The following is a 13,650-nucleotide window of genomic DNA, read 5'->3' on the forward strand; positions in this document are numbered from 1 at the left end:
TTTTGCTGATTCAAGTTCTTTATTTCTGTGAGAACGGGCCGAATGAAAGTATTTGGTTCGATAGGTTCCTGTGCCCCTTGGGGTGGTGGTAACTCATTTTTGCTAGCAGCGAGACTTGCTTGAGTTTGGTTGTTTCTCTGTCCAGATGTATTGTATAGTTTTATGCGTGTGGTTCCATTGGTTAGGGTCCTCATTTGGATTTGGGTATCTGAGTTTATTGTTTTTCTAGCTCTTTGCTTTGGTTGCTAGTGGTCATGTCTCTGGTGCATGGTGGAATAGGCGCCAACGTCGATTGACCTTCTCACGGCCTCTCTATGGCTATGCTAAAATGGAATTGCCATAATGATGGTTCTCTTTCTAATTGTCAGCAACTTTGAGCCTTTCAAATGTTTTGTGGAGGTGCTTTGCTTTGATTTTCTTTCAAATGCTTGGTTGAGTTTCCAGACACGCAATGGATGTTCTAGCTTCTTTTTATTCATATGTTGTTCAGCTGTCAGCGATTCGACAATGGTGGACACTACTTCCAAAATGCTTTGCGATAGGATGAGCTTCTTAGTGTTTATGGTATGAGCTTCTATTTGAATTATTTATTATAAAATATAAAATTTTTAGCCTCATCAAAGTATATATAAAATTATCCGTAGTTTGGAGCTCATTGGGTCCTAACTATAATTACAACCAGAGGAGTTGCTGGTCTATTCTAGTTGCATGCTCTGTCCCGGTTTCCTTTCCCACTTTCATTTCTTTTTTTTTTTTTTTTTTGAAATTTTCTACACACAAAAACAAATTTATGAACGTAGTGCCTGCAGATATGCCAATCAATCCACAGCATTAAATGGATATTTCTTATCTTTCCGCTCATTGGATAAGCTTTTATTAATTGAGAAGCTGCATATGGATGGCTTCAATTAATGTTTTCTCCTTCTCTCATTTAATTCTAAATATAAATTATTTTTTATGATTAATTATAATATAAATGAGTATTTTTTTTTTCATGGAAATTCCTATATATTTATGTAATATTATGAAATTTTATGAACCTGAAATGGTTAATGCTATATAATTTTATTTTTTAAAAAAAAATTATTGGAATTAATTATTGTGGTAAACTTACTATACCATCTAAGAGAATTGGGTAATAATTAATATTAATTATTTACATGGAGAGAGGGGCTCTATGGAAGATTATAAAAAAGAAATTAAAAACAAAAGAGAAAAGCATATATAGGCTTAATTTTTTTCAGGTAATATTTAATATTTAGAATCAATCAAAATATTAATATTTATAAGTTTAAGAGTTTAAATTTATTTTTTAAAAATATTTTATCAATTACTACTAAAACAATTATATTAAAAAAAAAATGCAAACAGCCGAGAATGCATGTAAGCCACATGGGTATGGAAGAGGCCGGAAAATTGATTAACCGTAAAGTACAAAACGGATCAGAACCGATCAAACAAACGGCAAAAAAAAAAAAAAAAAGACAAAAAACATAGATTGAAGAATCTGTTGTTGTTAGCAAATAAACCAAGAAAATGTAATGATAATAAAAGAACAAGTTTCTGTTGGTTAGGTGATTAATTCGTCAGAACCCAGTAAGGCAAATTACCACGTGTCCCCACTTTTTTCCTTTTTACTAACTTTTTCTTTCATTAGTAGACCCCACTTGTCTTTTGTCCCCGCACCTTCTGCTAAGGCTATCCCTCTCCTCTCCTCTCCTCTCCCTATTTATCTCTTCAACACACAACACCCTCGCTCACGAACTCGCTCGCACCACCCAATCAGACAAAAAATTTTGTTTCATGTGGGGAGAGAGAGAGAGAGAGACACACACACACACACACACACACACACACACACACTTCACAGCCGCACGCACTCACACACAGAGGCAGAGAGCTGAAGAGGAGAGGAAATTGAGGTGGTTTCATGGGTAACTACAGATTTAGGTTGTCTGATATGATGCCCAATGCTTGGTTTTACAAGCTCAAGGAAATTGGCAGAACCAGAAGCCATAACACTTCTGCTAATTCCATGAAGAAAAAACACCCAACAGCAACATCAGCTGCTGCTGCTTCTCAGGCACAGCAGTCCAAAACAAAGCAACCCCACCACCAACACCACCACCACCACCACCAATACTCTTATCCAAGAAAATCTTACTACTTCACCAGAGAACTTATCCCAACTAACGCAAAATCTACAGACACCCATTTCCATGACCCACCAAGAAGATCTTCCAAACAACGACTACTCAAGAGAAGACCTCTCAAGTCTTCATCTCCTAAGCTAGTCACCTCCTCTGTTTCCGCTGGTTGTAGCTGCCGTGCTACCATCTGGACTAAATCATCAGATTCTCCGCCTGATTATTCAGCTTCTAGTTCTGATAGCTCTACAGATCAGTTAGACATCTGCGACTCGTTCCCACCAGAATTCAGGTCTGACCGTGTTCTTGATACTCAGTCGTTTGATAAGATGGTCGCATGGTCGAGCTCTTGTGGTTGTAATGTCGATTCGAATGCTGATGACATTATAATCGATGTTGAAAAGAAATCTGTTGGTGCGAATTTTGATAAGCTGGATTTATCTGATCTTGACCTTCCACCAATCTTAACCAAGCCTGCTAAATTCGACGACAAGGTTGACGACATCAAAAACAAGGAGACCAAAAAAACAACCAAGTATAGAAAGAGTTCAGCTAAATACGGGGAAAAGAATGCTCATGGGTCTTTATCAGTGAAGGTGGTGAAAGAAGAGAGCGTCACCATGAAAGAACATAAGAGCAGTTCCATGAGGAGACATTCTCTGAATTCTCCAGGACTAAGACTTCGAGTGAATTCTCCAAAAATAGCGAACAGGAAAGTTCAGGCACACGCTCGAAAGAGTGTTTCATCAACATCGAGTTCAAGCAGTCGGCGGAGTCTTTCAGATAGTCTGGCAATCGTGAAATCTTCTTTTGATCCTCAGAGAGATTTCAGAGACTCAATGGTGGAGATGATTGTGGAAAACAATATCAGTGCATCAAAAGATTTAGAAGACCTTCTTGCTTGCTATCTTTCTTTAAATTCCGACGAGTATCACGATCTCATTATCAATGTTTTCAAGCAAATCTGGTTCGATTTGACAGAAAACAGGTCCAAGTAATTTTCCTTCCTTGTATATCAACTTCTTCTTAATCTATACATAATCCAAATTAATAACCATTTCTTGTTATTGTAATCTAACGTAAACAGCTACATATCTCCTTTTTCTCATTCGATTACACTTGCGTGCTTCTTTAAATTTTGGGTTGAACTCGATTAAGGAAGTGGGAACAGAGCACTTCATAGTTAGATTTAGATTTTCTAGCTTTTGGGTCTAATGATGCAGCTTCTGCAATTAAGATTCAAGGTGGTCTGAACACTGTAGGGACTCGGACGGCTCAAAAAGCCTGGAAAATCTGTTACGTTTTGCTGCCTCTGCGCCTAAGATTCAATGTATTTGGTACGAAAAATTTTTAATTCTTAATGTAATTTTATTTTTCCAAGCTAAACATCATTCTTCAAAATCTACCCTAGCCAGCAACCACCAACTTGAGTGCTGTTTCTTTTTCAATTTTATGCTTTAACCCCACTTGAATCATTCATGCTCTAAAAGTTCTGAACAACCAATCCATTCAGGTCTTCAACCCTTTATTTATTTATATTATGATAAAAAATATATATATATAAATATTATTTATATTATTCGGATGATAAATTTTGATATTGTAGTCTTTTTGAGGTTGTCCTTGGTAATGGAAATTGAACTGCAAAAGTATTATTTGGCTGTGTGGATGCTGGAATCAGCAATCGCCATGAAAATGGACAGAAACAAAAACCGAACAACATCCTAAAAAATTTCAGCTTTTACCTCCAAAAGAAGATACCCTTTTATTCTTGTTGGATTCTAAAAATTGTAACAAATTTTATTCAATTAATTTTTATAAAAAAAAAAAATTCAATGTTTTTAAATGTTTGATGTTTCTTCTTCAATTCTTCTCCAACTTGGAGACAGAAGAAAGTTGTTTATTCAAAAATCTTTAAATAAAGGTGATAATAAAGAAAGGAAAAGGGTAAGATTCAAATTTTCACAGTGATGTGAAACCAAACCAGCAAAAGCTTTTCATGAACACCTTAGCTTTGAAAAATTTAAGGGGAAAATTTTCTTCTCTTTAAAGTTAAAGTTTTGCATAGAAGATTTAAAAAGCTGATTAATTCACTTTCATGGCCTTCGCAAGTAGGACATGTAAAAAGGAGACTGCAGACACTTATGGCCTGTAATGGAGGGTTTAGATTGCTATTGCAAGAAAATCTACGGCCAGAGATGATTGTTTTATCAGAATTTGGAAACTTGCATTCAATAGAGAAAAAATTTATATTTGATTAGAAAGCATGGATGCTTGGTGTTGTCTCTTTCTGGGACAAAGAGTTCCATGCTTGATTGACATCGCCAAACAAGACCTTGGAATCTTAAATTAAAGGTCCCTAATTTTGCGGTTGCTATAGTTTCATATTAAATTTATTTTCTAATATAAAAAGTCAATTCCTCACTCGCTTTTCATCTACCGTACTTTTAAAATATTTCAAGCAAATTAATCCTTATATTGTCCAAATACAAATTTAACTTAACATTTTTTTTGGCAAATTAATCGTTATATTGTCCAAATACAAATCTATATCTGTCTGCCATCATAAAATAAAGAAGCAATTTATTTTTTTTTACAATTGATAAAAATTATTATTAAAAATATAATTAAATTAAATATATAACAAGAAATTTATTAAGACTTATTAATATAACAATACATTGAATTTTTTTTATAATAATTTAAAATTATGTAAAACTGTTGTTTTAATAATATTAAGACAATTATTTAACATCCACTCATAAAATATTATAATATTACTATAAATTTATAAATTTTACATATTTATCTATTTAAATAAAAATGAATTAAAAAATACAATAATTATGTATTAAATGTTTTAATTACATTATAGATATAATAATAGTCTAACGTAAATTATGAACCGTCACCATAACATAAATCTATATAGTAAGTGTCTCATAAATTGGTATATAGTTCCTCTATAGAAAATAACATCTGAACCGTAACATTCGTTTTTCACTATTACTTGCTTTTTTTAAGTAAGAGGAGATTTCATAAAAAATTATCGTTAGAAAATACAATCGAGTAGATCTCTATTACATATATTATAGCGAAATTTCTTATCAAATAGTCGATACTAATTAAATTTTTAAAAAATTTAATGATCAACTCTATCTTTTTATAATATTTTTACAACATAAAAATTTAATATGTATATAAATTAAAGTACACATTATTGCGTACTCATTATTATAAACAATTCATTACATTTATCAATTCTATTAATTTATTAACTTCAATATTATAGTAATTATTACGAACACTAATTTAATTTTTATTTTTACATATTAATGAAATTATGATGTAATTTTATTTCAACGGCATAAAAAAATTTTCATTATAATTAATCATCTAAGACAATAATTTACTATAACTTGAGGGTTATAGGCCATAATGGACACAATCATATTAAAGTAGACTTATTGCCCTAATTATTAGAAAGAAGTTATCCATACCTACATATAAAAAATCATTATCTCTTAAAGGACAATGATGTAAGATATGGACTCGCACAACATTATATTAATAATATGTTGTGTAATAATTTTAAAAATAGTATTTAATATTTTAATTGAATTAAAATATTAGTATGTAATAATTAAATTGAGAAAGTAAATTATGAAAATATATTTTTTATAATATTTAACTAATCACTATTAAAATAAATATCTGGTAATAAAATATATAATAAATATTAAAATAATTAATATTTTCAAACAGGTGGTTTTCAACTTTTATATAAATAAATATTTCTAAAGGGTCACATGGGATGCTCATAATACTTAAGCTAGAATTAGAACATAAGATTAATTATTAATTACTTCTAAATAAAAAATTAACTATAGAACATAAGATTACATTGTCTGGCTATGCCTTGTACTGTGTTTGGTGGTCTCAATGCAGTATTGGGTCAACAAAAAACACTGTTTTTTTTCTTCTTAATTTTAAAAAAGCACTGTTTGAAGGAACATGAACAAGTAAAGCAATTGATGCATTAATCAATAGACTCTTCAACAAAAACATGTCTTTTTTTATTTAAAAATGGCAAATTAGGTGCCCGAAATTTGGCAATTTACCCATTTTTAAATTATATACGACAACTACCATATATTCTATATGGACCTTACCCTACCCAAATAATGGTGACAAAATGGGAGATTTTTTTAAAAAAAAAATCGTTTTTTTGTCTTTATCTATAATTACAGCCGGTTTGATCATTAGAGAATAAAACTTGTGAGAGAAAAGGCCAAGTTATTGGAAAATTTTATAAATCTTGCATTTTTGGAAACATAATAACATAATAAATAAATGCTAATTTTTGGAAACATTAGGCATAAAATAATAAATTATAGCAGATGCCATAAAAAGTATTAGTAATTTAAAAAAAAAAAAAAGAAGAGAGAGAGAAAGAGAAGCATGCATGCATCTACGGACAGCTGACAGGAAATCAATTTTGACAAAGAGATTGAGACTGACTTCTACCTTACGCATCCGTAATTGCCATACAAAGACAGCCACACCCAAACCCACCTGTCCAGTCCGGCGGTGGGCCACTACGGCACTACCTCAGGTGGGGGTACCCCATAGATTGCAGAAATGGTGATTGGGCAGCCACGTTTCGTTTTCAATTCTATCAAATCAAATCCATCGAATCCATGTTGGGAAATTTAGCTCAAAATCAGCCGTTGGAGTCAGTTCGAGTAGTTTAAAAAAAATTATCAACAAAATTTTCAATTTTAAAAATATATTAAAATATTTAATTTTTTAAAAAATAAATATATAAATAATTTATTATTTTTAGTCATTAAATATTATAAAAATTTTAAAATGACTTTAATATGAAAAATTTAATTAATAATTTTTTTATAAATTTAAAAAATTAATTTATAAATTTTTTAAATTACATAAATAAAATAGTAAAATAAATAATAACTAAATTTAATATAAAAATTTATTAGATTTTTTAAAATATTTTAAAATATTTTCTAATATTGAGAAATTAATTAATGAAAATTAAATAAAATTTTTTTTTTTAAATCAATAAAAGATTAAAATTTGACCAGATCTGATGGTTATGTTGTGCGAGGGTAATTTGTCGGCGAGCGAAACGACAACCCATGTCAAACAGCTACGTGTATATATATGGAATATGACAAACAAAAAATAAATTTAGAATTTACACAACAAACTCGTTTTTTCTAGAACGGTACCGCTTTTTTTTGGTACGAAATTGAAAATATAAAAACCTTGAATTTAAATTTTTTAAGTGAGTAATATATCTCTATCTATTAAATTAAGGTAAAGATAGAATAAATAAATACAAGTTTTATTCAACTTATTTTATTTTATTTTGTTTATAATGTAAATATAATAAATAATATTAGAGTAATATGGTAGATATTAAAGTAACAATAATATAATGATGTTATATATAGTATTATAAATTACTATGCATATATTATTTTAAATATATGATTTAATTTTAGTGGTATGTTTTTTAGCTTAATTTTAATAATTTATCTTTTTAAATTTTATTTAAAACTTATTTTTTGAGAGAAATCTTTTTTTTTTAGAGTTTTTCTATTTGAGTGAGGAACCAACAGCAATATAATACGACACTGATAAATTATGCTATTTTGTAAGGGTAAAAGTATATCGACAGGTGTATAAATAAGAAGCAAATGATTGCAAATATCGAAAAGGATGAAAAAATTATAAAAGTAGAGAAATAAAATAGAAAGTAAGTGATTGCAAATAGACCATACCATTTTATAAAAGTGGAACTATGCTGGCACGTATATAAATAAGAAGCAAATGAGTGCAAGCATTCAAAAGGATGAGAAAATCATGCAAGTGGAGAAGTAGAGATCACATAGAAGGATATGAATGCAATTTCATAGGAAAAATAATAAATATAATTAATTAAAAAATAAAAAAAATATAAAGAATGGATATGTTTTGAAGAGATTAGTAGAATAAAAATAAATATTTACAAGATAAAATTGATACTATTTATATATTATGTATCTGAGTTTTATTTTATATATATATATATATATAAAATAAAAAAGTATAAAAAAATATATTGTAATTTTATTAATAAAATTATAAAATATTTTTTATATTTTTTTAATTTTAATTGCCCACACTCTGTTTAAGCTTTGAAATTATTATTATTATTATTATTATTTTTAAATAATATTGAATAAAGTTATTAATAATCACGTGTAAAAGACAATTTCCCAGTTGGATATTTATATAGAGATGAGAAGATAAGAGTTAAGTCCCAATAATTGCACAACATACACTTGTAGCCAAAACATGTTTGCACGTGTGTGAGCAATGTTAAATCTTTAATGTTTGGCATCCCTCCAATTTGTCCCCGTTTGCTGTCGTTTCATATTATTGCACAACTGATGACTCACAGACCGTATACGCATCATTTCTATCCTCACTAATTAAAATATTTACATTTATATAAAACCATTCATGTTCAGTTTTTTTATTAATGAATTTATTTAATTAGAGTAATTCAGTTAAAAAAATTTATATTTGGAGTAATATGTATCGGTAAAAATAAAATTTATTAATTTGAAAAACAAAAAGAGTAAGAAATTAAGAAATTTAACTTTTTAAGTAAAATATAGAAAATTGAATTTTTAAATAAATTTTATATTTCATTTTAAATTGAAAAAATTAGGTGAGATAAAAATATAAATAAATTAAATTGGAAAAATCGAAAATACGGGGTATTATTATAAATTTGACTTTGCATGGATGTGGTGTGAATAATTATCTACAATTAAATATAAAAAATGAAAAAGAAAATAGTAAAAGAAAAATTATTGGAGATGAATGGGATAGGTGCACGTGCGGGATACAAAAATCTAGAGAGATCTGAATATAAGGCGGAGAGGAAAAGAGTTAAGTGGAAATTGGAAGAGTCCAGTCTCATCTCGTCTCGTCTCATCTGTCGCTATTCCAAATTTGTCGCCATCTTCCGGTGAAACGCCGATTCTTACAATACACCAAATCCTTTTCTTATATATTTTTCATTTTCTTCTTTTAAATAATTTTCTATCTGTAAATTACAAATCACATTTACTTTACCTTTTGACTCTTCGTCTCTATTTGAGGTTGGATTTGTTTTTTTTACCTGAACTAATTTGATCCAATAAATCCTGGCTAATAAGTTAAATGGGATGACAAGATCTATCCACACTGATTTTAATTAAAAATATTTTATTTTTTAGTGGTTTCAAAAAGTTATAGAAAAAGAAAGAAATATTCTTAATGTTTCAGCTACAAAAGGGACCAATAATAATATGGATATTTAGAATTAAATAATAAATATAATTAAAATTATATAGATTAAACCACATAAAAATTTATTTTTTAAAAGTATTAAAAAATTTAATTTTATAAAATATAAAAACTATTTAATGGAGTGGTTTTGAAATTATAGATTAAATTATTTTTTTATGATGATGTGTAAATTTTCCTAGTGAAAATGTACTACAAATACCAGAAGAAGAAGAAGAAGAAGACATGGCAGATAGAGCCGACCAACCCATAAATAGGGGAAAGACTTTTGGGGAAAAACGTTGAAGAGAAAATGCGAGTGCCCAAAATCTTTACAAAGGATTGTTTGGTGGGATTCTATGTTTTCCCATTGGTACAAGGTACTTCCAATTCATCACCTTCTATTTTCTTTCTTTTTTTTTTTCTATTCTAAAAAAATATTAATAAAATAATAAATATGTATATTATAGGCAATAAGTAAGATAAATGGAAAATCTTATTAGATTTCATAAAAGTGATATCCCAACTACCTGAATTTTGCAACTTCCTCACTCACCTAATTGAGGCTTCCTGCTGTCATTCACTATTATTAGTTTAATCAGTTAATCGATACCTTTAAGGGAGAATTTTTTTGTTTTTAAAGACAAAACTTCATTTGAGAGTAAAAAAAAAAAATGCAATAGAAAAGCAGGAGGGACAGGATTCCACTCATGCAAATCAAATTAGAAATTAACTGATGCCGCTAGACTGTAGAGTTTCCTTATCTACAAGTAAAAGATACTGAACTATTATATGCTCTAATTGTTTAATTTTTTGTTATGCATGATTTATCTATAATTAAATCATCAAAAATCTATTTTCAGTTTTCTTTTTTTTTAAAAAAAAAAAAAAAGTTTACAAAAAATGAGCTTGCATATATTGCCTTGATTCACGTAACGATATGTTATCTTCTCTTTCTCTTCCTTCGAGTTTCAACAAACATTCACAGAGTCCAATAGTGCACACATCATCTCTGAATCTGCTTGGATTCAGCTGACAATTATAGTACTCTCTGGAATGCAAATGCAATCAAATATCTTAAATATACATCCCAAAATAATTCATAAAAATATTTTTATATGATAGAGGATTAGTTCCCCCCACTCATCTCAATAAAAATAGCTGTTTCTCTTCTTCATAGATTGTCTACCCAACTCCCAACTGAACTCCAAATCGGCCCCCTCAACGACAAGTTTCTGCAATATTTGCCACGATTAGGACCAGGCAGGTCCCAGGAGGACTTTCTGTGGGTTTAGATACAGAAATCTTGGGCCCCAATTACAGCTTTGTCTGGGGTTATATAAAGCCCAATTCCAATTTATTTTCCAAAACCTTCACCCAACACTTCACATTTTCTGGGCCTACCTTCTGCCATTCTACTATTCTTCTAGAACTTTGTGATATATAATATTAAAATTAAGAAAGAAACTATATATATTCATTCATATATAAGATTTGTACAATACAATTGAATGTATGAGAGTGAGCATATGCTCATTTCTCCAAAGATTATTACAAGCTCTTTTTTTTTTTAAGGTTTTATTTTTGCAAACTATAGCTTAACTTGTGTATGTAATATTTCCTCACAACAAACTTACACTCATGCAAACCATACTCTCCAAACTGTACATACTTGTGTAAAAAAAGAGTTATCAGCTGACTATGCTGCTCTGAACGTGCTTCTACTCTTGCAAGTCATGAAAATAGAAAAGTAAAACTTCTGTATAAGAAAGCAATAAATAGCACAAACAGAATTTGATCCCTAATTGAGATTGTTTTACAATTTTTGCCGGAATTAGGATCAAAATTTAAAGAAAAGCACTTGAGCTCTATAAAGAGAGGAGGTTGGCTTCCTTGGAAGCGAGGCACACAGGCTACTTCCTCACAGGCACATATGAAATCCCCCATGCTCCAGTCCTGTGTCATGAGTATGCAAAAAATTATGTACTTTTTGCGTTTTTATTTGTACAAGTCAAGATACAACCATGAAATTGTGTAAAATTTTCAAGCTTTTATCTGGAGCCCATCATTGTTAATACACAATTCAAAGCTTGTGATAAGCAAATTCGACCTAACAGCCCCCCACAAAAATTAAGAGCATAGCAATTGAGAAAACAGAGAGAGAGAGATTTACCTCAATACGGTGTCCTACAACGACAAGGATGGTGTCTGGCCCTGCATCTAAAGACAAACGGCCTTGTGCTGACGGGAGAAGAAATCGAGATGGTGTTGCAGGAAGGTGAAGGCAGAAAGTAAAGTCACAAGTTTTGCTGTTCCTCTCATTCGGGGAAGATGGATTTTGTTTCATATAATTATCATTGTGGTCGTATCTACATAAGCTGAGGGCAGACTCTTTCCCTTGGATTCTTTTTCCAAATTGTGTTCTAGCGATGTTTTCAACGAAAACTTTACCCAATAGCTCAGCAATATAATCAAGTTTGATAGCAATATTCTCCATCTTTTCACTGCAATTTTGGAAATTATCAATTAACTAGCGGTAGGTAGGCCACATAATCCTCATTCCATAATCAAGTTTGTAAAAACTTCCACTAAACTAAAACTAAATTTTCAATTAGTTAATTAGTTTTATTTTTCCTGAGAATTAGTTAATTAGTTCACCATTGATTACCAATACTTAATTCTATCAGGTACATGTTGAAATTAAATCATGCAACAAACTTCAAGATTCAACTCGCATATAATGATGCTTTCAAAAAAAAAACTTCAAGATTCAACAAGCTAGTGTGCTTGGATTAAACTTCTCAGCAAAAATTTTCACCAAAGCAAAGCTCATGCTTGAATCTGAAATACTTCCTCTTCTCTCTCTCTCTCTTTTTTTTTTTTAAAAGCAGAAATACTTGGTATTGTTCAATACTGATTCTAACAGTAGGCACCAGAGAAGGGCTATGTTAATATAAATTCAGGCCCAAAACACATAGGATCATGGGCTACGTTCATCGGAGCTCGACTAGCAATTGAACCCTACTGAATACCGATCAAGAAAATCAATTTACAGACTGATGAAGCCGATATATCCGATCAGGCCTACCACATGTAGTTGGCAACAGGCATATATGGAAATTATCTGGAAACCAGGGTTGGGATTCCCTCCCCAAATATCTATTGACAAAAATATATATATATATCGGATCAGTGGGAATGATCATTGAAGCAAAAAAGAAAGTGTACCTAAAATCCCGACATCTTTCGGGCACGAAGTACTCTGGCTCGTATTTGATTCTTCCCTTCCCGGAACGAGCCCACGCAATCCGCTCCTTGTTATTGATGCGCTCAAAAGACTTCCCTCGAAATCCCAAATCTTCCTGTTCTAAATCTCCAAAAACTCGATCGGCTTCATTGGCCAACGATTGCAACTTCTCAGCACAAATCTCGTGGCAGGTTATCATGAAAGCACCAAATTCCCTGGCCGACCTCAAAAGGCGATCAATAGTTTCACAATCATTCAATTCCAAGGATCGGTAATCGATTTCTGCTGGAATCTGATGAGCTTCGTCATTGAGCGGAAGCTGAGGGTCAGGGAGGGAAAGTTCAGGGACATTTAAGGACTTGCCAAGGTAATCGCATAAGATCTCATTGGCAGCACAGCGAGATCCTTTTCCGGTGGGGATGGGAGATGGAGGTGGCGCAGTGAGGTGCAATTCACTGCCGGAGCGTAGTAGAAGAGACATGGTTATGCGTAACGTAGTGGAGGAGGAGTAAGAAGTGAGCGGAGGAGGAAAAGGTGGTGGGCTTTGGTTAAGTGTAAAGGAAGTTTTGAAAGGTTCGTAAAGGGCCCATTGGTTGTGGTTGGCACGTCGACGTTTTGCCATGGATGTGAAGAGGCAGGCAACCACTTTACGCTTCGGTTCATGATCATGTTCAAACTTTCTGATTTTCTATGACTTGGAACACAGTTTGGTATTTTCAATAGATGGGCCCCAAAGTATATGTGGAATATGTCAGTTGGGCTTTTGGACTAGGGGCCCTACTTAACAACTTTTGTAGACCCCAATGCATTCAATAATAATATTAATAAAAAACATTAATTAGATTTTTTTAAAGAAAGTTAAAGAAAAATCTCATTGAATGGAAGATTAATACTAATCAGAAGCACTCC

General features: G+C 31.0%; 2 protein-coding genes across 2 annotated transcripts; one reads left to right on the forward strand and one right to left on the reverse strand.

The window, feature by feature from the left end:
- The first annotated feature begins 1,739 nt into the window (after positions 1–1,739).
- On the forward strand, positions 1,740–3,214 carry LOC110622276 (transcription repressor OFP1). The gene has a single exon (XM_021766739.2). It carries the CDS (start codon positions 1,931–1,933, stop codon positions 3,143–3,145), a length of 1,215 nt encoding a protein of 404 aa, XP_021622431.1. The 5' UTR covers positions 1,740–1,930; the 3' UTR covers positions 3,146–3,214.
- A 7,735-nt stretch (positions 3,215–10,949) lies between these two features.
- LOC110622879 lies at positions 10,950–13,614 on the reverse strand. Its single transcript, XM_021767575.2, has 3 exons — positions 12,723–13,614; positions 11,668–11,998; positions 10,950–11,450 (listed from the first exon to the last, which is right to left on the reverse strand). The coding sequence occupies exons 1-3, from the start codon at positions 13,361–13,363 to the stop codon at positions 11,229–11,231; spliced, it is 1,194 nt and encodes a 397-aa protein (XP_021623267.1). The 5' UTR covers positions 13,364–13,614; the 3' UTR covers positions 10,950–11,228.
- Positions 13,615–13,650: the final 36 nt, after the last annotated feature.

This window comes from Manihot esculenta, chromosome 9 (assembly GCF_001659605.2).
Source record: "Manihot esculenta cultivar AM560-2 chromosome 9, M.esculenta_v8, whole genome shotgun sequence".
In the NCBI taxonomy this organism is placed as follows: domain Eukaryota; kingdom Viridiplantae; phylum Streptophyta; class Magnoliopsida; order Malpighiales; family Euphorbiaceae; genus Manihot; species Manihot esculenta.